The sequence below is a fragment of the Chelon labrosus genome, assembly GCF_963514085.1.
Source record: "Chelon labrosus genome assembly, chromosome: 19".
Classification (NCBI taxonomy): domain Eukaryota; kingdom Metazoa; phylum Chordata; class Actinopteri; order Mugiliformes; family Mugilidae; genus Chelon; species Chelon labrosus.
Window position 1 is genome coordinate 11,301,401 of NC_140352.1, and position 20,437 is coordinate 11,321,837.

The 20,437-nt window shown below is 45.8% G+C and overlaps 2 protein-coding genes across 3 annotated transcripts; one reads left to right on the forward strand and one right to left on the reverse strand.

Moving 5' to 3' along the window:
* Window positions 1-7,520: 7,520 nt before the first annotated feature.
* fbxw10 (F-box and WD repeat domain containing 10) lies at window positions 7,521-13,188 on the reverse strand. The gene is made up of 12 exons (XM_084568197.1): window positions 12,312-13,188; window positions 11,955-12,104; window positions 11,669-11,799; window positions 10,948-11,055; window positions 10,750-10,856; window positions 10,465-10,668; window positions 10,233-10,354; window positions 9,283-9,437; window positions 9,023-9,165; window positions 8,777-8,935; window positions 8,441-8,694; window positions 7,521-8,358 (listed from the first exon to the last, which is right to left on the reverse strand). Exons 1-12 carry the CDS (start codon window positions 12,829-12,831, stop codon window positions 7,859-7,861), a joined length of 2,553 nt encoding a protein of 850 aa, XP_084424323.1. The 5' UTR covers window positions 12,832-13,188; the 3' UTR covers window positions 7,521-7,858.
* A 2,502-nt stretch (window positions 13,189-15,690) lies between these two features.
* On the forward strand, window positions 15,691-20,418 carry LOC311504446 (histone-lysine N-methyltransferase PRDM9-like). 2 transcript variants are annotated; one of them, XM_084567546.1, is made up of 7 exons: window positions 16,137-16,142; window positions 16,530-16,635; window positions 16,722-16,814; window positions 17,395-17,672; window positions 17,749-17,816; window positions 17,899-18,089; window positions 18,215-20,418. In XM_084567546.1, exons 2-7 carry the CDS (start codon window positions 16,539-16,541, stop codon window positions 20,203-20,205), a joined length of 2,718 nt encoding a protein of 905 aa, XP_084423672.1. In that variant the 5' UTR covers window positions 16,137-16,142; window positions 16,530-16,538; the 3' UTR covers window positions 20,206-20,418. The 2 variants fall into 2 exon arrangements, with proteins under 2 accessions (XP_084423671.1, XP_084423672.1); XM_084567545.1 differs by having other exon boundaries at window positions 15,691-16,635.
* Window positions 20,419-20,437: the final 19 nt, after the last annotated feature.

Consider the following 20,437-nt stretch of genomic DNA (forward strand, 5'->3'; position numbering starts at 1 on the left):
CTTTCTCGCTCTATCTCTACCCCTCTTTGACCTTCGGTGTTATTTAGACAATCGCCGGGGACCGCTGAACATGAAATTTTCACGGCCGCAGACAGGAGTGGTAACTGGATGACAGTCTTGTGCAACACGCACTCCTAATGCCTTGCAGAAAATGTGAGATGCTGTGCACAGGGTGTGTGGGAAAGACAAGTCCGGCGATGTCATTCTTACTCCACGCTTTTATTGTCGAGGAAAAACAGCACACCAACCCGGACGCCTCGGCACAGCACCTTTTACACGCTCGTAACTGTTAAAAGCTGCAGCTGCATGAGGATCAATTACATTCCTTATCTCACCTTATAGAGAATTTCCGAGCGAGAGGCTATAAATTTTCAGACTTGTGCGGCTCAGGAGAGGCTGTTTGTGAATCTGAGGACCTTTTCATGTGCCCTTTTCTGCACTTTGGCTCCAAATTAATTTCCTCGCAGCTGTTAACAGATGTTGAAAGAAAAAACAAAAAAAAAAGAAAAAGAAAAAGGAGGGGATTGCAATTATTACAGGTCTACAGAGGGAGGTTATATAAAACACCAACGAAGTGAGAAAGCAGCCAAAACCGAGGAGTCATTGTGCTCCAGAGAAAGAAAGGAGAAAGATTGCTGGCAGAGTCATTTGCAAGAAATGGCCAAGAATCCTCTGGTAAAATCACTAAATCTCGTTTAGCCGTTAAGTAACATTAACACCTTTAAAAGATGTTAAAAAGAAAGATTTGCCATTGAGCAGGGCTAAAATTATATCCTCGAACTAGATCGTTTAAGGAGAGAAAAATTAATCCGCAAATTTCTTTGAATGTCTGCGGCTGACATTAGAAAAACATGAACCCAAGCGGCGTCGATACACACCGTGTGTATCTTGGAGAACCTGTTAATTCACGCCGGTCCATAAAATCACCATCATTTCTGAGGAACGTTGCCCGCGTTCAACTTTTTCCTCCCCGTATCCTTTTCACACTTTATAAAATGCAAATCGGACACGTCAGCCAATAGCAAACAGATGTGTCGCAGCGCGCCTTGTTGCGATTGGAAGGAAAAATACATTGCAGAAATGCTAGCGGGTCGAAATGTGACGAGGAGCCCCCGTAATCCGTCGGTATTAATCACTGCGCTCCTTCTCATACGGGGCCGTGTTTGTTTTCTCCTATAAAACTAGTCGTCGTCCGATAATAAAGCATCCTAAATGACAGAACTCACAGAAGAATGTCAGTAGTCAGAAAATACTCGCCGTTTACACCGCACCACTTTTCGATGCCTGACTCATCCAGCTTGGCACATTAAAATAACAGCCCACACACTGAAACAATTATGGGAATAATACGGGGTGTTTTAACAGCTGTAGACTGGGGGAGGGCGGGGGGGGGGGGGGAGAGGCTGCGGGAATCGTCGAATCGAGGAATGACAAGAGAGAGGAGAGACCTATCTCTATACTCGCCGCTCACGGACGGCTAATAAGAAAAAAAGAAAAGAGGCACATTTCGGTGGTAGACCAGCCGAGGATTCTGTTAAACGTTAGCAGCCGGTTTGTTTCATCCCAGACGTGACACATATTTGGCACAACAATGTTAAAATAAGTTGTCTTTATGAAGAGCTTTTATGCGTATATAAACCATTTTATAAATCTTTTGAAGGTCAAAGGTCAATATTTGAGTATAAGGCCTTATAAGGAGCAGTGATCAGCATTTTTACTGTATAATACAATTTACGATGTAAAGCTTTCTGGAGTTTTGGCGTTACTTTTTGCAGCAAAGCTTGCAGCTCTCTGTACTTTGGACCTTTATGCTAAGCTAAAACAATCACGTGCTAGCTCCAGCTTCATGTTTACCATGCAGACGTGGGAGCAGCATCAACCTTCTAATCAAAATCTTGGCAGTAAAACGATTATTTATGTATATGTCTGATTAACCTTTGAGTACGCTGATTAGCTCAAGTGCACATGTCTTGCTCACGGCCCTACATGCTTGATATTTGAAACAAGCTGCAACATATATTGCGCTGTTTTTTTCCAAATCCAGCTATCGACCTGCGTCGAGGCTTCTTTCATTTCAAACTGAAAGTCTTGATGTTTTGGCTTGGGGTCTGCAGCATGTTTCAGGCGCAGACGTTAGCATGCAGGATGACAGCTGCTGATAAAGGAGTCTCTTTACTCACATTTTCCCCTTCAGATTGTTTTCCGGCTGGCGTAAGAGTTCAAACCCATGCTCTTCTTCCTCATCAAACGGCTACCCCTCTGGCTGGCCACGATACTCCTCTCCTCGCCCCACGAACCCCTGGGGAGAGACACATAAGAGGCTCTACTCAGTGACCCAAAACATCTGCTGCTAATATGGGTCAGTTTTATCCCCAGGTCGTGCACATGACGACTAAATGAAAAACACAAATGGCATGAATCAACCGGGCTGCGTGTTTTTTCCCAGCACTTGTATCAACAGGCTGAGGCACCCGCTGAGCTGTGAAATATCTAAACTAGGACGCCCGTTGGTTCTCCTCCACTCCAAAAAAGGCTCTTCCTGGGCCAGGGTCAAGCGAGGAGAGAATAGGATGCCCGCAGAGTATTTACAGTACAAACAGCAGTCGAGTTATCATGTCTGGGTGGTGGTATTTGTTGTGTCTTTTATTTGGTGGCTTATAGAAAGAAGGCTGAAAGGCTCCACATTTTAACTCTGTGGTAAATAGCAGTGAAATCGAACCTCAGGTGGCGGCAACATGATAATCTGGAATAATCTGTAGCCCAATTGATCATTGTGATTCAGGAGAGGGCAGCTCTGTAGCACGGTTTGTTGTAGTGATGTGCGAGTACTGAACGAACCGTTCAAAACTTGAGATTCATTTTATAGACTGGTGAGTCATAACTCATTCCTGCTTCTGGCAGACAACAGGTCACTGTTGTGCAACTGCTACCATAACTACATTTGTATAAATATATCAGGTTAATCAATGTATTAGCCATGTGGGAAAAGAAACAGCTCAGGTTTATTGTTTCAGTTCAACTCTCCCTTTTCCTGCTATGAGCTGTGAACGAACGAATCACTCAGTTGCTCGCAAAATTAACGAAATGAACCGTCCCAGACCTGGCACTCGCACTGCCTTGCTTGAGTCGAAAGTCTGCTGCTCTGCTAAATAAATAAAACATGTTCAGCCAGTTCTATTCTGAAGATAAAACTAAACATCTCTAGTGTGTGACTCACTGCTGTTTACTTGCTGCAGTGCCCTCGCTATTGAGCTCCACCCTTTTAACATCATGTTGTTAATTAATTTCATTAGAAAATTTTATTTTTTTGGTCCATACTCTTTGAATCCCAGGAATTTGTTTATGATGAAATAATGATACACTACCATTTTCGATTAGTTAATTTAATTATGTGTGAGTTATAGAGAGAAAAAGTGATATTGAACATTTTCCTGTTTCAAATCAGTGGTTTTAGCGGTATGAATCAGTCAGGACTGGGAGTGGGTGGAGCTTGTGTGGATTTCCGCACACTCTGGGTGACTATCTCAGTGACTCAAATTACTCAAAACCACGATTCTCTTTGGTGAATGACTCATATGAACTTTAGTCAGTAAAAAAAATAGAGTTTTCCATCACTAGCTTGTTGCTCTTCCCACCTTCCAAGCTAATTTTGCATGTCTTTGGTTTCCCCTTTTGAAATGATGAAAAGAGACTACTGCCACCTGCTGGTGTGGAGGGTTACTTCCTCTGGCGCAGTAGCAGAACAGATGTACCAGATGGATGTTGGCTGTAGTGTTTTTTTTTGTGTGTGTGTGTTTTCAAGTGAAACTTTTTGGTCTAGGCAACAGTGCCTTTTGTTCTTTGATTTGGGTTTGATGAGTCCAGGCCTTTAAGTTTAAGCATTAATGAGCTGTAGAAATCTGTCGCTGTTTAATTACAATCTCCTATGGGGACAATATAGCTCTATAGCAGCAGGGCCGTCCATATCCATCACAGTTTTCATTGATCATTAAGCAAGGGCAGCGGCAGAATTCCACTGGCTGGCTTGATTAATGCAAATTAAAGAACAAAAAATAAATAAATAAATAAATAATCCACATCGCCTTGGAAATACAAACTGACCTGCAAAAGCTCCTTCACCATTCAGCCCCTCCTTATCACACGCCATGACCTCTCCAAACAGCGAGGGCCCTGGCGCTATCAGGACTGAGAGGAGAGCAAACATCTGTGCTCGACTTGAGTGAGCAGCTAATTGCTCGTCAGACTTTGACAGAGTGCGTCAAACTATGAGGAAAGCACTGATAGAGATGTCCATTAGCCACCCCAAACTTTCTTTCACGCTTTGAACAGAAACACTGATTGCAGCCGTTTACTGTATGTGACAGTTGATATTGTTTATAGAATAATGGCGTGGTGCTATTTTCAAACTCTGCCTCTGAGGTGCAATATCCATTTAAGTGCAACTGCATCCAACACTAATCCCCCACTCTGGGCGTACTTAAGTGTTTAATTCTTCTTCTGTGGTACATGAAGACCTTTGTAGTCCTCTGTTACAATAAATTGTCTGTTCGCTTTGTGGCAGGAAGTGGAGTCAGATGCCTTTTTTCCTAACTTTTCCTCCGTGAATTGCCCTCTTGTTCCGAGGTGCCACTCCCCACCCGCCTCCGACGGCGTGACCCCCAAATAGGGAAGTTTTATGCAGTTGACCTCCGCCATTTACGTCTCTGTATTTATGTCTGAGAAAATAGTGAAATTATGACACTTAACACTGTCGCCTGCATGTGTCTGGGACGGCTCTGTGAAGACTGGGGGGCCATTGAGACCGCAGGTCAATTCCTGACACCCGTCTCTGTAGATTAATAGCCGAGCACTGATACGCGTTGGAGAAATACCTACCATATTCAAAACGGATCGTGAAGCCCACACAATAGTCTCAGACTCGCATTTCTCCTACAATCATTTAGGATTCAGTGCAATTTTACGTGCTGTTACTTGTCGTTCCAAGTTAAAAACTCACTGAAGAGCTCAGACTTGCATAAGCACAGATAATTGGGTGAGTCTGAACATTTCCAAAAGCAGTGATGGTTGGTCGGTGCTGCCTGTGAATGATGGCACCGAATCGTCCGACCTTAAACGTAACATTCGCCATAACCCCTGGTGTTGAAGCAGCGGCGTGTTTAATTTTGCATTTGTTTGTTTTTCTGTAGGCCTTTTGTGTAGAACAGGTTGCGTAGATAGAAAATAATCTCTTTGCAATTATCAAAATGCACTCCAGATGTCACGCTACAAAAACAGATGTTCTTGTCGCACAATCAGTCAATTCATAAGTGAAAGAGAAAGTTTCATTAAATAAACACAAACAAAATTAGGAGCGGAAGGGGAAAATGTCCTTTACGGTCTGAATACACAATGACTCCTTTATTTTACCGAATGGAGCGTTTGCATCGGACTCCGCTAATTCAGGTCTCACCTCGCGGCCGATATATCGATGCTCCGTGACGTGTGTTAGCGCTGAGCCATCAAGGAACAACTTTGCACAATTATCTGTTGGGGTTTGGCCTCATGCGTAGAGAGCCAGAAGCCAGCAGTAGCCTCTTTGATCATCTCCCTGATGTGTGGTCACTGTGGTTTTGCTCTCCTCTTTTTGGCTCAATCAAAGATCCTTGATCTCCGCGAGGTCCAGCTCCACAAAACGGGAACCCGCCTGCTGCAGAGGCACCACCGAGACCCAGTCAATGAGCAATCAGGTTCCCCTCTTATCTATTTGGCTTGGCTGCTTGTGGATGTTAATCGGTCCCACATCTCAGTAATGGTGTTCCTGTTAATTGCCTCCCTTCATTGTGACTGTATTCCCTTTCGCTTATGATCTCTATCTGCAAATGAGGTCAGAAAGGCATATGGATCTCGTTTCCACGCTGGCTTTGCTGAATCCTAACGGGGCGGTTGGAAAGAGCGTTGGCCGTGCGGCCTGGCATCGAAAGCCGTCTTAAGATCAAGGCCCTTGTCGTCACTCCCATGTGTTGATGTCACTGCTCCGTCGGGGCTTGAGCTTGTTCCTTAAAGATCCTCCTTCAGCCCTGGTTTCAGTTCACCAACTGTGCGTTTCCCACAATGGGACTACTCTGTAACCATTTTTATCATGACTCAGTTCCCCATGAGAATGCTGCAATTTGCATATTCATTGAGCCTCTGCATCTGACGCTCGTATCGTTAGACCTGGCAACGGTGAGATATGTGAACAGCTCCAGGGCGTGCCCGCCACCCGTCTGAGTTACATGCAAATACAAAAGCGGCGCGGATCAAGATCTGGTTAATCTCATTCTAAACCATGACTGACCTGGTCTGGGGAGAGGGAACTAGTCAAGACAGCGCTCAAACCTGCTGCTGCTGACACAGCATGACAGAAATAGAAAAATTAATTTGACAAATGGACTATGATGCAAATGCACGCCTTTGGAGATGGAGATCGATGCAGATTGAAGGTCAGCTGCGGAAGACTGAGTCTTCTTTTGTTGCCTTCTCCCCCACCTCCAACCCTTTAAACCTTCTTTCACTGTGAGGGGGTTAACTGTCATTTCTCTCAAGCTTCTCCTCATGCATAAATAAACCTGTACCCTTGTCTTCTCAGACAACCCTTGGGCCAACTCAAGGGAGCAGAAGGTCTTAGAGCATTCCTCCATGAAGACTTTCCCTTTTCTTTACTTTGCTTTGATTTTACGCTCGTTATCCCCCCCGCGGCTCAGCCCGTCCTGGACAAGAGACTCCATACCTGACCAAACAATGGGAGGAGGTGCTGTGCTGCCTGATGAAGCTAAACTGAGCTGGGGATAGCATTGTCTTCCTACTCCACACCACCACAGGAGAAAAAAAAAGGATGGAAGACGCCATTCTTCCCAGTTTTCTGCAGACCAAATCAAATTAGCTGCAGAGCGCTCGTGCAAGAAGGAGGTAGTGGGACGTCCTACCCAGTCAGCTCTCCTCATAAACTCTTTGTTATTCACGGGTGCCCAGCTGTTGTGCTGCCGCTGTCAAAGCAGAAGACCTTCTCTCCCCGATCTTCAACCTCATCACTCCTAATGATGCCCTCGGGCCACCGGGGCCTACGGAGCAGGAGGCAAGGTGAAAGGTCTCGGTGGGTAGGACAAACTCGGCTAGCTCTGATGACATCTTGTCTGAAGCTAAAATCCATAAAGGTCTGCTGCTTGATTGAAGTAGACAAGAGGGTTTTTCAGACTGATTACTCATGAACGAAAATTACTACTTGAGAATATGCTTTTTTAAAATAAATAAATAACAGCTGCTGTTACGGTAGGTGGCAGGAAATTCTAACTTAAGATTACCTATTTATAAACTAAAGTATAAAGTAAAACAAATACGGAATAAAATACATGTTGCTCGCTGTGTTTTCAAATTGGTGTAACTTTGTATGTAAATGGAAACTAAGCATGCAATCTTAAGAAAAAGCAAAAAGCAGAATAATATAAGCAAAGAACATTTGTTTTGAAAGTTTACAACGAATAAAATCTATTTAAATAAAATGAATACATACTGCAGAACAACTATTTTAACAGGCATGTGACTTCTGGCTGTCAATCAGATGGTACAATACTGACCCCTAGTGTGCTCTTAATGGAACGACACGTTTAAAGGTAAGGCGCCTTGGATGAGGACATGAAGCAAAACAGGGGCTGTGTCACGGCGATAGAGTTCATTGAAATCTTTGGCATTATATTATTTGACACCAGTAATTAATCGTCTATTATGTGCACCTTTGTCCTTCCTCCCATTATCATCTTGCCCCTCACAGTTTTGTCTCAGAGCTCTCCACGGGCTCCCTCTTGACTTGGAACGAGTCTTCGAGCAGCTGCCTGAATCCTCTCTACTTTCTGAATGGCTCCAAATTAATCCTGGGTAAACTGGTGCTAGTTTTCATGCAACACCCTGGATTACGTAGCGACCTCACGGGCAAGCACGTCTCAGCCTTCCGCCCTGCTGTTGCATTTCCAAGCTTCTTGATTGGCCTGCGTGTGCCGGGAGCAGTGGAAACATCTCTGCGCTGCACATTTTGACTGGCATCTCGCTTCAGAATAGGCACGCAGGTCTTCACCCTCCTAGGATGACCGCGGGGAGTGCGCTGCAGTGGAGGACACGGCTGCAGATCCTGACATTTGTGAGGACCCCACGAATCTCGCAGCCTGGCGTTGCTCTCCATGTTGACGCCGACCTCGTCCATGCACCGCGCCTTCTGGATGGCGTTGACCCTGAGGAGGATGGAGTCCCGCGTGAGGGGGTGATGGAAACCCCTCTTCCTCATCCGTTCAAGTGCCGCCTTCTCGCTCAGAGTGACCGTCTGGTCGGCGGTGTCACGGCGTGCTCTGGCTGCGGAGGAGAAGTTTCACTGACGACAAGGATCGGCCGATTTTAAAACATATGTCTGCTTTCGACTTGATTGTGCTTTTACCTTGAGTTTGACATTTAGTCGGTGTGGACAGGGAGCGGATCTTGTAAAACGGCTCCGCTCCTCTCTCTGGTTTCAAGCTGCTGTGAATCTTTTGGGTTAGTGAAGGGACCTGTGCCACTTCCTCCGCCCTGATAGGAACTGAACCGCCCTGAGTGGCTGCATCTTCCTGGCCTCCCCTTTTTGAATCTGTGTAATCCCAGAACACTTGGGCAAACTTGTAGAGCTTCACACTGGACGCCGTGTTCACTAATATGCTGAAGGAGGGCAAGTGAGGCAAGTTATAACACGGCTTAAACGCAGAAATAAGAAAAATCTATGAAGGTGCATCTTGCTCACCCGTGGTCATGAAAGTGCAGGGACAGCACACGGCTTGCTTCGGCCTCGGCTGTGATCTCTTTCAAACAGTCTCCAGTGAGGAAATTAAATATGCGGATCTTTCCGTCCACGCAGCCGGTAATGACACGGAGGTAGGCAAGAGTCAGAGATTTTACCTCCCTGCAGAAAAAAATCGGAATACACTGCATTCCTAGACATGTACCTTTAATGTTTTAAAGCGGTTTTCAAAAAAAATGTTTAACTCACTTTGGGTGGTTAAAGGTCATCAGACACTGTTTGGCATCACAGTTGGTGCTCCATGCCAGAACCTTGCCGTTAGCGTCGCCGGATAAAAGGTGCCATTCGTCACAGAACAGGCACTTCACCGGGGTCTTGTGGGCGTCAATCACCTAAGGGGAAGTAGTGACGAATTAAAAATGCATGAAAAAATGTAAATATTTTAGCGACTGTACACGACGTACAATAATAATACATATTTGTTCCTCAGCAATGATTTAAACCCTCACCCTGAGCAGTGACGCTTTCTCCAGGCTCCATATTTTGACCAGGCCCCGATCGCAGCTGCTGTAGACGGTTGTTTTGTTGATCTTTACACAGTGGACAGGGCTGGCGTGCTTGAAATGAAATTCCTCAAAATGCTTCCCTGTCTGTAGACTCCACACTGGCAACGCATTGGTTTATAAATTACAGAAAAAAAGGTGTTGACCTGGCCTCCAAATTCACTAGATCCCAAACTGATCAAGTATCTGTGAGATGCACTGGAACAAACCTGATCCACAGAGGCCCCTACCCTCAACCCATACGTTATGGCAAGAATACTCATTTTTCTATATGCATGAATATGGACAATAAAAAGATAAGAAACCTATTTTAACAAAACAAATTAAAAATAAAGCAAAAACTAAGGCAACTGGACTAGTCTGAGTTCTCTTTAAGGCATATCAAAACTCATCCAAGTGGCTTCTCAAGTTCTAAATGGCAAGTTATTGTTTTCATTTGGAACATATGTGGGTCTGGAGAGTTTCTGGCTAGTAATGGGTCACTGGAGAACCACTAGTCATGAAAAACAAGAAGATAAAGCACAGGTTGAGCAACGTCCTCGAATTCGGGTGAGTATTGAGTCGTGACAGAACCCCCACCCCCCAGCCGTGTGAGCTTCAAGTGTGACATTTTATTTTGGAAACATCAAAATAAATGGGGTATATCTGATTTCTCAGTATATTTGAGTAATTATCGTCTCATATTAAAGGCAACACATCAACGTTTACTGCAGAGGTGTACAAACTGAACTCTATGTTGCTGGGTCAGAGCTAATGAAGATGGAACATAGTAACAGTACCTCTACCAATCAGTTTTAGAGAGGGCTGTTCAGTAAAGCTCTCCATATTGACCAGTGTGGAACATTTGGGAAGCATCTGCAGCCCTGGAGCTGTTTTAGAGGTTAGAGGCTGCTTACCTTTCACTATGCAGTCTTTAGCTCCAGACACAAGTCTATCTGCATGCACATCCAGGCAGTTGATGGTACCAGTGTGACCATACAGCACCATCTCACACTTGTCTGTCTTCAGATTCCAACACCTGCAGGTATTTCCACAAATAAACCTATTCAGTCCAACCAGTGTACAAGAAGGGATGTCTTCTCATCAGTGTCCTCAATCTAACCAAAGAATTGACTCAGTCCTCCTCACCTGATACTTGAGTCACAGCTCGCGGTTATCAGCAGGTCTCTGTCCTCGCAGAGCAGCACTGCCCGAATGTTGCCGACGTGGCCCTTCATCACCGCCACGTTTCTGGTTTCCGACGCCACGTAAAGCAGATGGACCGAGCGGTCCTTGGAGCCCAGGGCCATCAACGGGCCGCCCCTGTAGTCCAGCACCCGGTGTGGGTCTACCCTGCCAAACACGAGCACACCTGGATTACGCCAGCTGTGGCACACAATGAATGTTTATAACCCTGAAACTGAACGCACTAACTTGGCCAGCAGCACTTTGGTAAAATATGCACCGCAGTAAACGTTGCGCTCCTCCATCCGCACCGTCTTAGTTTTCAAGTTGGCATAAGCATCTTCAAACTGTTTGACCTGCGAAACCAATCGAAGAAAAGTTAATTGACAAACGTATCTGGTTGCAATTAATGAAGATTGAAAAGTGAATTTTTATTCATCTGCTGACCTTTTGAACACTAGAATCAAGATCCTCATTCTCATCATCCTTCACTGGTACGAGGACATCAACAAAGTTGGCATAAATAGGACTAATTATATTGACACAACCGTACCTCTAGAAAAAAACACAAAACAATCATGACATGACAATTTTGACATGAACATTTTTTTCTGAATTAAAACTGCTGCAAAGATTTACACCGATCAGGCATAACATCATGACCACCTTCCTAATATTGTGTAGGTCTCCCTTTTGCCTCCAAAACAGTTGTGACTCATCAGAGAATGGACATGGGCCTTCTGAGGGTGTCCTGTGGTGTCTGATAACAGAATGTTTTAGTGGGGGGCCTTTGGGTCCTATGGGTTGTGGGGAGGGGCCTCTGTGGATCATCCCACAGACACTTGATCAGTTTGGGATGTAGTGAATTTGGAGGCCAGGTTAACACCTTGTGCTGTTCTTCATGTTTTTTTAGTTGTTCCTAAAGCGTTTGTGTACCTGTGCTGCCATCAAGAAGTGTCATTGCTATGGGGTGGGGGTACCTGATCTGGTCTAGGTGGGTGGTACATGCCTAAGTAACATCCACATGAATGCCACATAAAGTTTCCCAGCAGAATATCAGAATATTGTCACAAGACGGTCAGTGGTATTTACTTCTCCTGTCAGTGGTTTTAATGTTGTGGCTGATCGGTGTATATTCCTAGATGACACAATCGTCCAAATTCTCAACCTGCATCATGTTCTTGATTTGATCCTGAAACTTTCTTCTGAACTTCATTTCCTCGATGGTCTCCTGTGCAAGGTGCTGCCAGTATCGACTAACCTTCTTGCAGCGTCTCAAAGTGTGCTCCTCCAACAGACCTGGTAGAGGACACACACATGAACATGCGATGTCCGTTTGTCTGACAGTAAAGGTTGCCATCTGGCTATACTTTTACTTCGTCTAGTCACAATGCTTAACTTTGCCAAGTTACTTTTAACCACACAGGTAATTGTTTGCTTATGTGTTCACTTGCCTAATATCCTTTTGGAGAGATCAATAGGTAGACAGCCAATGAAGTCTCGGTACTGTGCGACTCCAGACAAAGACTTTGAGGATCCAGACACTACCATAAGAGCAGGGTCTTCTGAGTCCGGATCATGTTGTTTGGCTCTGCGGCTACTCCCTAAAAGGGGGGCATGTGATTATAGTCAAAAGTTAAAAGTCACTATTGCTGAAACTGCTTAAATAACACAATAACACCCCCCAAAACAGACTACTGTGCCACTGAATTTGTGTCATCTGGCGACATCTTGTGGTAAAAGGCGGAAATTGCAGGGCATTCAAAATCGCAAATGTGCTCTTTTGAGACAATTTTCTTTTGTGAACTTACCATTAAATTCTAGAAACCCCTGTTTTTGTCTGACCAGAAGCACGCTGGTTAAATTAAAGGCCGTTCGTAAAAGTTCAGAGTCACAGAGTAAGAAAATACGGCAAAGATATCTGGTTTTAATCCAGTCGGGACTGCCGCTGAACCACCTCCAGATTTCATTCACATCCACGCCAAGCGGCTTCCCATCCAGAGCCTGGTGGGGAGGACTGCGGGAGGGGTAGTCCTCGGGTGAGGTGGGCCTCCTCGATCTGGCGTAAGTGAACCACGTCCACGTCGTGGCGCTCAGGACGCTCTGGATGCCTTCGAGCACCTGTTGGGCCTTCCTGCAGCGTAAAATCAGCGCCACCACGAACCTCCTCTTGAATTCGTCCGACATCCTCCACGGCCGCTGCGTGGAACTCGGCGGCGTCGGGGCGAAGACGCAGGAGGGACACATCCCGCACATGTTGAGACATCCATCCGCACTTTTAAAGCTGATTTCGCAGTCTGAGACGGCTTTACTAACTGTAATTGCCTCCATGTCGATGCTGTAAGAAGACAGTGGCGCTCTATTTTGGCTAGGTCGTTGCTAGGCAACAGTTGTTGATGTGTTTTTTTTTTTTTTCTCCCCTTTGAACAAACACAAACACACTGGCCTCATTCAACAGGTTGCCAGGCAACAGCTTCCAGGGAATGGATGCACTTGAGCTATTCTTCTTCTTCTTCTTCTTGTTATTACAGCCGTGGCCAAAAGTTTTGAGGATGACACTGGCTTTCACAGTGTTTTTAGATCTTTTTGTCAGATGTTACTATGGTACATTGAAGTATAATTCCAAGCATTTCATAAGTGGCAAAGGCTTTTATTGACAATTACATTAAGTGTATCCAAAGAGTCAATATTTACAGTGTTGACCCTTCTTTTTCAAGATGCCATGGCATGCCGTCAGTTAACTCCCAGGTCACATCCTGACTGATGGCAAACCATTCTTGCATAATCAGTGCTTGGAGTTTGTCCAAATTCGTGGGTTTTTGTTTGTCCACCCGCCTCTTGAGGATTGACCACAAGTTCTCAATGGGATTAAGGTCTGGGGAGTTTCCTGGCCATGGACTCAAAATGATAACACTTAAGCCCAAATTATGCTTCCGCGTTGACACAGCGCGTCCGTGCATACGGACCTATTACGGACCTATTGCGTCCTTGCGGACCCCCGTGGGTCCTACGCAAGGGCCAGACGTGCACCTCCCAAAAATCCTCGACGCGTGTCGAGGCGACGCAACAGCAACGCAGCAGCAACGCAGCAGCAACGCAGCGGCATTGGCTGTGATTGGTCCGCTAACTACATCCGCTGGAGACCGCTTTTCCGGTTTCCACTCATAAACATCATTGTCTCCTTTGTCGTGCCCTAATTTGCAATATAAGTATTTCTTCCTCTGCTTCAATAATTTGGAGCTCCAATGCCAGTCTCTCTGTCTCGGTGTCCATCGTTCACTGTGACTACGACAAAAGCCGGAAGGTAAATAACTATACGAGGCGAGATACGTCACAAGAGTCTTGGTCGGTCGGTCACAAAAAATCATAGCGCCCTCTACTGGTGTGGCATGCATTTCGACACGTAAACCCCACGCAGAACCATCACGGTCTCACGACTGCGTCCAAGCAACTGCGTGGCCATTGCGTGACCATTGCGTGATCACTACGCGGAAGCATAATCCAGCCTTTAGTTATCACTTTTGCCTCATGGCAAGTTGCTCCATCATGCTGGAAAAAGCATTGTTCGTCACCAAACTGTTCTTGGATGGTTGGGAGAAGTTGCTCTCAAGGGATGTTTTGGTACCATTCTTTATTCAAAGATGCTGTTCTTTGGCAAAATTGCGAGTGAGCACACTTCATTTGGTTGAGAAGCAACTCTACACATGAATGGTCTCAGGATGCTTTACTGTTGGCATGTGTAATGGTAAATTCAATTTCTTTGTCTCAGCCTCTAGAGATGCCCAACTTCCCCCTTCCTAACGTGAGATACTGGGCCCTTTTGTCTTTGTGGATTGCGATGTCTGGACTTGGCCTTGCACCTGAATGCAAGATCCTGCAGGATACCTCAGGTGTGAAACACACCAACGGGGGGTCGGTGCTGATACCTGCAATAGACAAAAGGGTGTGACAACACTTCCTGGAGGGACCGACCCCTGCAGCAGACAAAAGGATGTGAAAGGGGTGTTCCTCAGGTATAAATGTTTAGGTTTCCCCACATTCGGGGTCTTTCTTCACCTTTGACCGCTCGTTTGCTGATTGACCTTTTCTTTGCAAAGAAAATAAAAACTTGTCGGCCGGCAGAAGTCTCTATTTCATTCTTCACCAGCAGCAGAGGAAAAACTTCCACAACACGTGACACAGGACTGATGATAGCACTCACCTTTTCTTCTCCAGACAAGCTTTATTCCAGATGCCCGAAACAATAGGAAGGGGGATTCATCAGAGAAAATGACTTTTACCCCAGTCCTCAACAGTCCAATCCCTGTACCTTTTGCAGAATATCAGTCTGTCCCTGATGTTTTTCCTGGAGAGAAGTGGCTTTTTTACTGTCTTTCTTGACACCAGGTCATCTTCCAAAAGTCTTCACCCCACTGTGCGTGCAGACGCAGTCACACCTGCCTGCTGCCATTCCTGCAGCTGAATCAACTGCTGCTGGACTTTCTTGGGCGCCCTGAAATCTTCTTCACAACAATCGAACCTCTCTCCTTGAGGTTCTTGATGATCCGATAAATGGTTGATTTAGATGCACTCTTACTAGCGGCAAAATCCTTACCTGTGAAGCCCCCTTTTTGTGCAAAGCAATGATGACTGCGCATGTTTCCTTGGTTAACAGAGGAAAGCGTCAAGTCTGTCATTCTAACTCAGTCGGCATGACAGAGTGATCTCCAGCCTTGTCCTCGTCAGCACTCTCACCTGTGTTAACGAGAGAATCACTGACATGATGTCAATAGGACCTTTTGTGGCAGGGCTCAAATGCAGTGGACAAGTTTGTGTTTTTTTGGGATTAAGTTCATTTTCATGGCAAAAAAAAAATAACTTCATCTGATCACTCTGCAGAACATTCTGGGGTATGGAAATTGCCATCATAAAAAAAAATATTTGTGTAATTCTCAAAACCTTTGGCCATGGCTGTATTATTGTTATTAATTCATATCCCAGTTCATTAGGTACACTGGTGAAATCTAATGCATTATAGTATATTGGTATGTACAGTTTATCCCCCCCAGATTGCTATCTTTTGGAATAATCTGACAACCATAATCCCTCCTCCACGCTGCTTAACTTTACTACCGTGTCTATGAATCAAAATAAATTCGTTTTCAGTACGGTACTAACTGTCATCAAGTGGGGAAACAGCAGCTTGTTTTAAGAACATTCTTTCATTTGTGCAAAAAACACGTGCGCCGCCCGGGAATCGAACCCGGGTCGCAAGAATGGGAATCTTGCATGATACCACTACACCAGCGGCGCCGATGCTAAAAGCGATCGCGGCAGAGCTAATATAGCTAGGAATGACACTCAACATGTTTGCTGGTGATATTATATATGTATGTTTAGCTGTAATGTTGCTGGTTTTTGTGTATTCTAATAATGTGAAAATAGACACAAATAAAAAAATATGTAATTTGACGAAACGTTAGCGCTTTTATTTGGTATAAAAAGTATTAATTTTACACCTTTTATAGTGAAAGGGGACTTTATTTACTTCCGGGGAAGCGTCTTTTGGTGTCGGACAGTTTGTTTGAGCTCCATGTGCTAACAGCTAAATGCTCTTAGTTTGGAGCTGCAGGTAGCCAACGGTCCAAAAACATACAGCCGTTGTGAGTCGACTTGGTAGAAAGGATATACTTTAATGTAGGAAGTACTACTAGATATGCATTGTTTAGTATTATAATACCAGTATATATTATGGTGCTGAGTGTGCTATGGCAGCTACATTTGATAAAGTTGTTATTAGCATATTAAGTTAACCTGAGGGCAAGGTTTAAATTGAATGCTTTAACAATTAACCGGGTTACAGATCCTATGTGAAATACAGCTTAAATGTTGGCAAGCTAAATTGTTTGAAAGGCAAGGTTTAGCCAGCTAGGCTAGCATGCTAACGTTAGCTGTATCTGCCTATGTGTTGTTTAGTGCTGCGTTTGCATTTGAGCGAGCAGTCGCCTCAAAGATGGACAGCTAATTATTTCCACAAACTACCCACGTAGCTGTTAGTCATGTCTGGAAGAAGCAACGGAGCGGAGTGGGTTGAAACATCCGAGGAGGTTGTTGTGACAGAGGAGTGCCTCAACCCTGAAGACAGCACCCCAGCAGGTACAGCATGATGACCTCACTAGATAGCATTTAACTGTTAAACCAGAGACATGTTTTCATGCGAGTATGTTGTGTATTTTTTGCAGTGATTAAAGTTTTGGAGCCAGCAGAAACGCCGATCCAGAAGTTACTGGACGCTGTGGGACAAGGAGAAAACGCAGAGAGTGGGGGTGGATTTTGTAAGCTAAACATGTTTTTTTTTTTCTTCTTCCTCTCACACATGTTAATCACTTCACACCTGCTGTGTTGACACATCCCACAACCTAAAAAATGTGTTGCACATCTGTCCTTGACGCCAGTCCATGCAATGCTACAGTCACCAGTAAGATGCACTCCTTTGCCAGTTCGTTAAGTACACTACGTCCTGCACAAAACCTTGATTAAACTGCATTTTCATTTTAGAGAGTGTCACAACTCCCAGTCAGTCAATGGGCTAGACAAAATAATGTAAAAATGCAGGGAACTTCTGCAGGTGGCAGGACCCTGATGACTCGGCAGTTGTTGGGTGTATTAGAGATGGACAGGAGGTGGCGTATAGGACACTGATCGGAGACTTTGTTGAGTGGTCCCAGGCAAACCATCTACTCCTGGATGTGGGCAAGACCAAGGAGCTGGTCACTGACTTCAGGATCAGCTCCTGTGACCCCTATTTATAGGGTTTATCTCAGAGTTATGTTCTGGAAGGATATGTAGACTGTAGTATTTATGTTGATTTTTCTTTATCGTCACTGAATTCTTCCGTTTTCATCCTTTCTCTAGATTGTGAGGAGTGTCTGACTCTGTTCCAGGACCAGAGTGATCCCGACAGCATTAATGGCCCCTCTTTTGTTCTTGACTTCCCCACGAGCGTGGGCGTCCCTCAGAGGGCCCTCCTCACTCTGCCCTTTGGCCTGATGGTGGGCCGATCCAGTATCCCCAGTGCGGGAGTTGGGGTCATAAATCACGGGCCAACAATGTCCCCTGGGATGCATTTCGGACCATTCGAGGGGGAAGTGACAACGAGGGAAGACGCCTTGGCGAGTGACTACTCCTGGGAGGTGAGCTTGGTTTTGTTGAATTCAAATGAAATTGTTGTCGTGTGTGAATTTAGTCTAAATATTCTAATATCTGCAGATTTACAAAGACAAGGATCAATACGAGTACATTGATGCTGCCAAAGAATCGCACTCTAACTGGATGAGGTATTGAACTTGGTTTTAAAACACCCAGTTGTGCATTATTTTGATATTCCATACAGTTCTGTTAATTATTTTTTATAAACAGGTACATCAACTGTGCTCGTAATAAAGACGAGACTAATTTGTTGGCGGTCCAGTACAAAGGCAGCATCCTTTATCACTGCTGTCGCACCATACACGCTGGAGATGAGCTCATGGTGTGGCCCAGCAGCAAACTTCTCGCCCAGTTCAGTGAAGCTTGGACCCAGATGTGGCTTTTGAAGCTAAATGCAACAGGTACCTTCAGCTTCCTAGTTTCAAATGAGGTGTTTTTCAGCGATCCAATCAGAAGAATCTCGCAGCACAGTTTTATCTTTAAACCTGCTCAATATATGCCAACATTACTTTCTCTTTCTCATCAGATAACAGTATATCCGCGACATCTCAGAGCTTCCTGTGCTCCGACTGCCAGCTCTCCTTCACCACAGAGTCCTTCCTCCAGCGTCACGCAGAATCCTGTCACCCGCAGCCCGAAGCCGCTGATGCAGCCGCTGATGAAAACCGTGCTTCCTCCGCCGACCCGGACCACGCCGCAGCATCCTTGGGCTTGGTGTCCGCCAGTTCGGTGGAGTCCAAAACTTGCGGCGACTGCGGGAAGACTTTCAAGCAAATCCCTCACCTCAGGAGGCACAAGCTTTGCGTGCACTCGAACAAGCGGCCCTACTGCTGCCCGCACTGCAGGCGGAGTTTTAGTCAGGCGTCCGGCTTAATCAGGCACCAGGTGGTTCACAGGAAGCAGGCTGGTCCTGATCAGAGCGCAGTCCTCGAGGAAAAAGAAAGCTCGGCACCAAGGTCCGAATCTGTATCGGAGGAAGTTAATGCAAATGAGAATCTAGAAGAAGAAGAAGAAGAAGTAGTCGTAGATGTGACTGAAACCGCAAACACTTCTGCAGGAGAGGCAGAAACATCCCAGTTTAATTGCTCAGACTGTAGTAAGAGCTTCACAAACGAAACGTCCCTCAAGAAACACAAGGTGACTGTCCACGAGAGGCTGCGTCCGTACGTCTGTACTGTTTGTCAGAAATGCTTTGGTCAGTACAACGACCTCGCCAGGCATCTGCGGTCTCATCAAAAGCAAAGCAAAAGGACGCGGAAAATAAATGCCGTCGTGCCCTTCAGATGTGCTGAGTGTTCGCTGACTTTTTCTTCAGTGGACGCCCTGCAGCAGCACATAAGCGAACATCAGTCAGACAGCACCACTGTAAAGCATGAAGACGATCCAGCGCCGGCTGCTGAAACGGCCGAGTCCATCCAGAATGCCCCCCCTCGGAGGCCTCAGCGACTCGAAGCTAGATCTAAAGTTTCTGCCATAACTAAACTCATAGCGCCTAAACGAAGAGCGCCCAGTCCTGCTCAAGCTGAGAGGAACTCCGCCGAACCGGAGCCTCCTGCCGCCCGAAACGCAAAGCTGCGAAAATACAAATGGTTCTGCTGCAATCGCTGCAAACAAACCTACGGAAACCCAGATGATCTGAAAGCACACAAGTGCACTTTCAGACAGCACAAGTGTGGACAGTGTGGGGCGACCTTCAGTAAGACCGGCTTCCTCAAAAGACACGAGCTGACGGTACACGCGAAGGCGAAATCTTACAGCTGCGACCGCTGTGGTAAAGTGTTCACGACGTGTGGGAACCTCAAACACCATCAGAAAAGCAACATATGTGTGAAGTATCACTGCGCGTCGGAGCTGTTCCCGTGCTCGTTCTGTCAGTTCTCCTTCACGTTGAAGAGCTACCTCATTAAACACATCAAGAGGCACCACTTTGTTGAGTATCTGTCGCAGTCCGATTCAGGAAATCTGGTGGATCAGCAGGAGCAGGAGGAGGAGGAGGAGGGGGAAGAAGACGCGGGCGAAAAAGAATGTCCTCAGTGTGGGAAGAGCTGCGAAAGCGGCAAAGATTTGAAATCTCACACGTGCTTCAGGCAGCTGAAGGTCATGTACTTGTGCACGGACTGCGGAAAGGGCTTCACCAACCACTACGGCCTGAAGCAGCACCAGCGCATTCACACGGGCGAGAAGCCGTACAGCTGCCCTCACTGCAGCAAAAGCTTCTCGTACAACGGCCAGCTCAACGTGCACCTCAGGACTCACACCGGGGAGAAGCCGTACCTGTGCACGCACTGCGGGGAGAGCTTCCGGCAGTCGGGAGACCTCAAGAGGCACGAGAGGAAGCACACGGGAGTGAGGCCGTACAGCTGCCCGGAGTGCAGTAAAAGCTTCAGCCGCCTGCAGAGCCTCAAGGCTCACCAAATGCTTCACCTGGGACAGAGGATGTTCAAATGCACTCAGTGCGGGAAGAGCTTTTCCCGAAACTATCATCTCAGGAGACACCATCAGAAGATGCACATGTAGTCTGGTCATCTGTGCGGCGGAAATGGCTGCTAGTGTGAACTAAATTGAGCTAGATACATTTTGAATGTCTTGGACACAGTATTATTTTTCATCGTTTACAGCTCATTGTCACAAGAGGTTTTTGTGTTGATAACAGGGATGCGCCGAAAGTGCATTTTCGGTTTTCGGACGAAAATTTATTGCCGAAACAACGCAGCCGAAAAACAGGATGTTGTGCTGATGCAAGCAACAA

Coding starts and splice junctions, on each gene's coding strand:
- fbxw10 (XM_084568197.1), bottom strand. CDS start 12,831: ATGGAGGCAATTACAGTTAGTAAAGCCGTCTCAGACTGCGAAATCAGC. Junction 12,105..12,311: donor GGGGTTTCTAGAATTTAATG/GTAAGTTCACAA, acceptor CCCCCCTTTTAG/GGAGTAGCCGCAGAGCCAAA. Junction 9,166..9,282: donor AGAAAGCGTCACTGCTCAGG/GTGAGGGTTTAA, acceptor ACTTCCCCTTAG/GTGATTGACGCCCACAAGAC.
- LOC311504446 (XM_084567545.1), top strand. CDS start 16,539: ATGTCTGGAAGAAGCAACGGAGCGGAGTGGGTTGAAACATCCGAGGAG. Junction 16,815..17,394: donor AGAGAGTGGGGGTGGATTTT/GTAAGCTAAACA, acceptor TCCTTTCTCTAG/ATTGTGAGGAGTGTCTGACT. Junction 17,673..17,748: donor CGAGTGACTACTCCTGGGAG/GTGAGCTTGGTT, acceptor TAATATCTGCAG/ATTTACAAAGACAAGGATCA.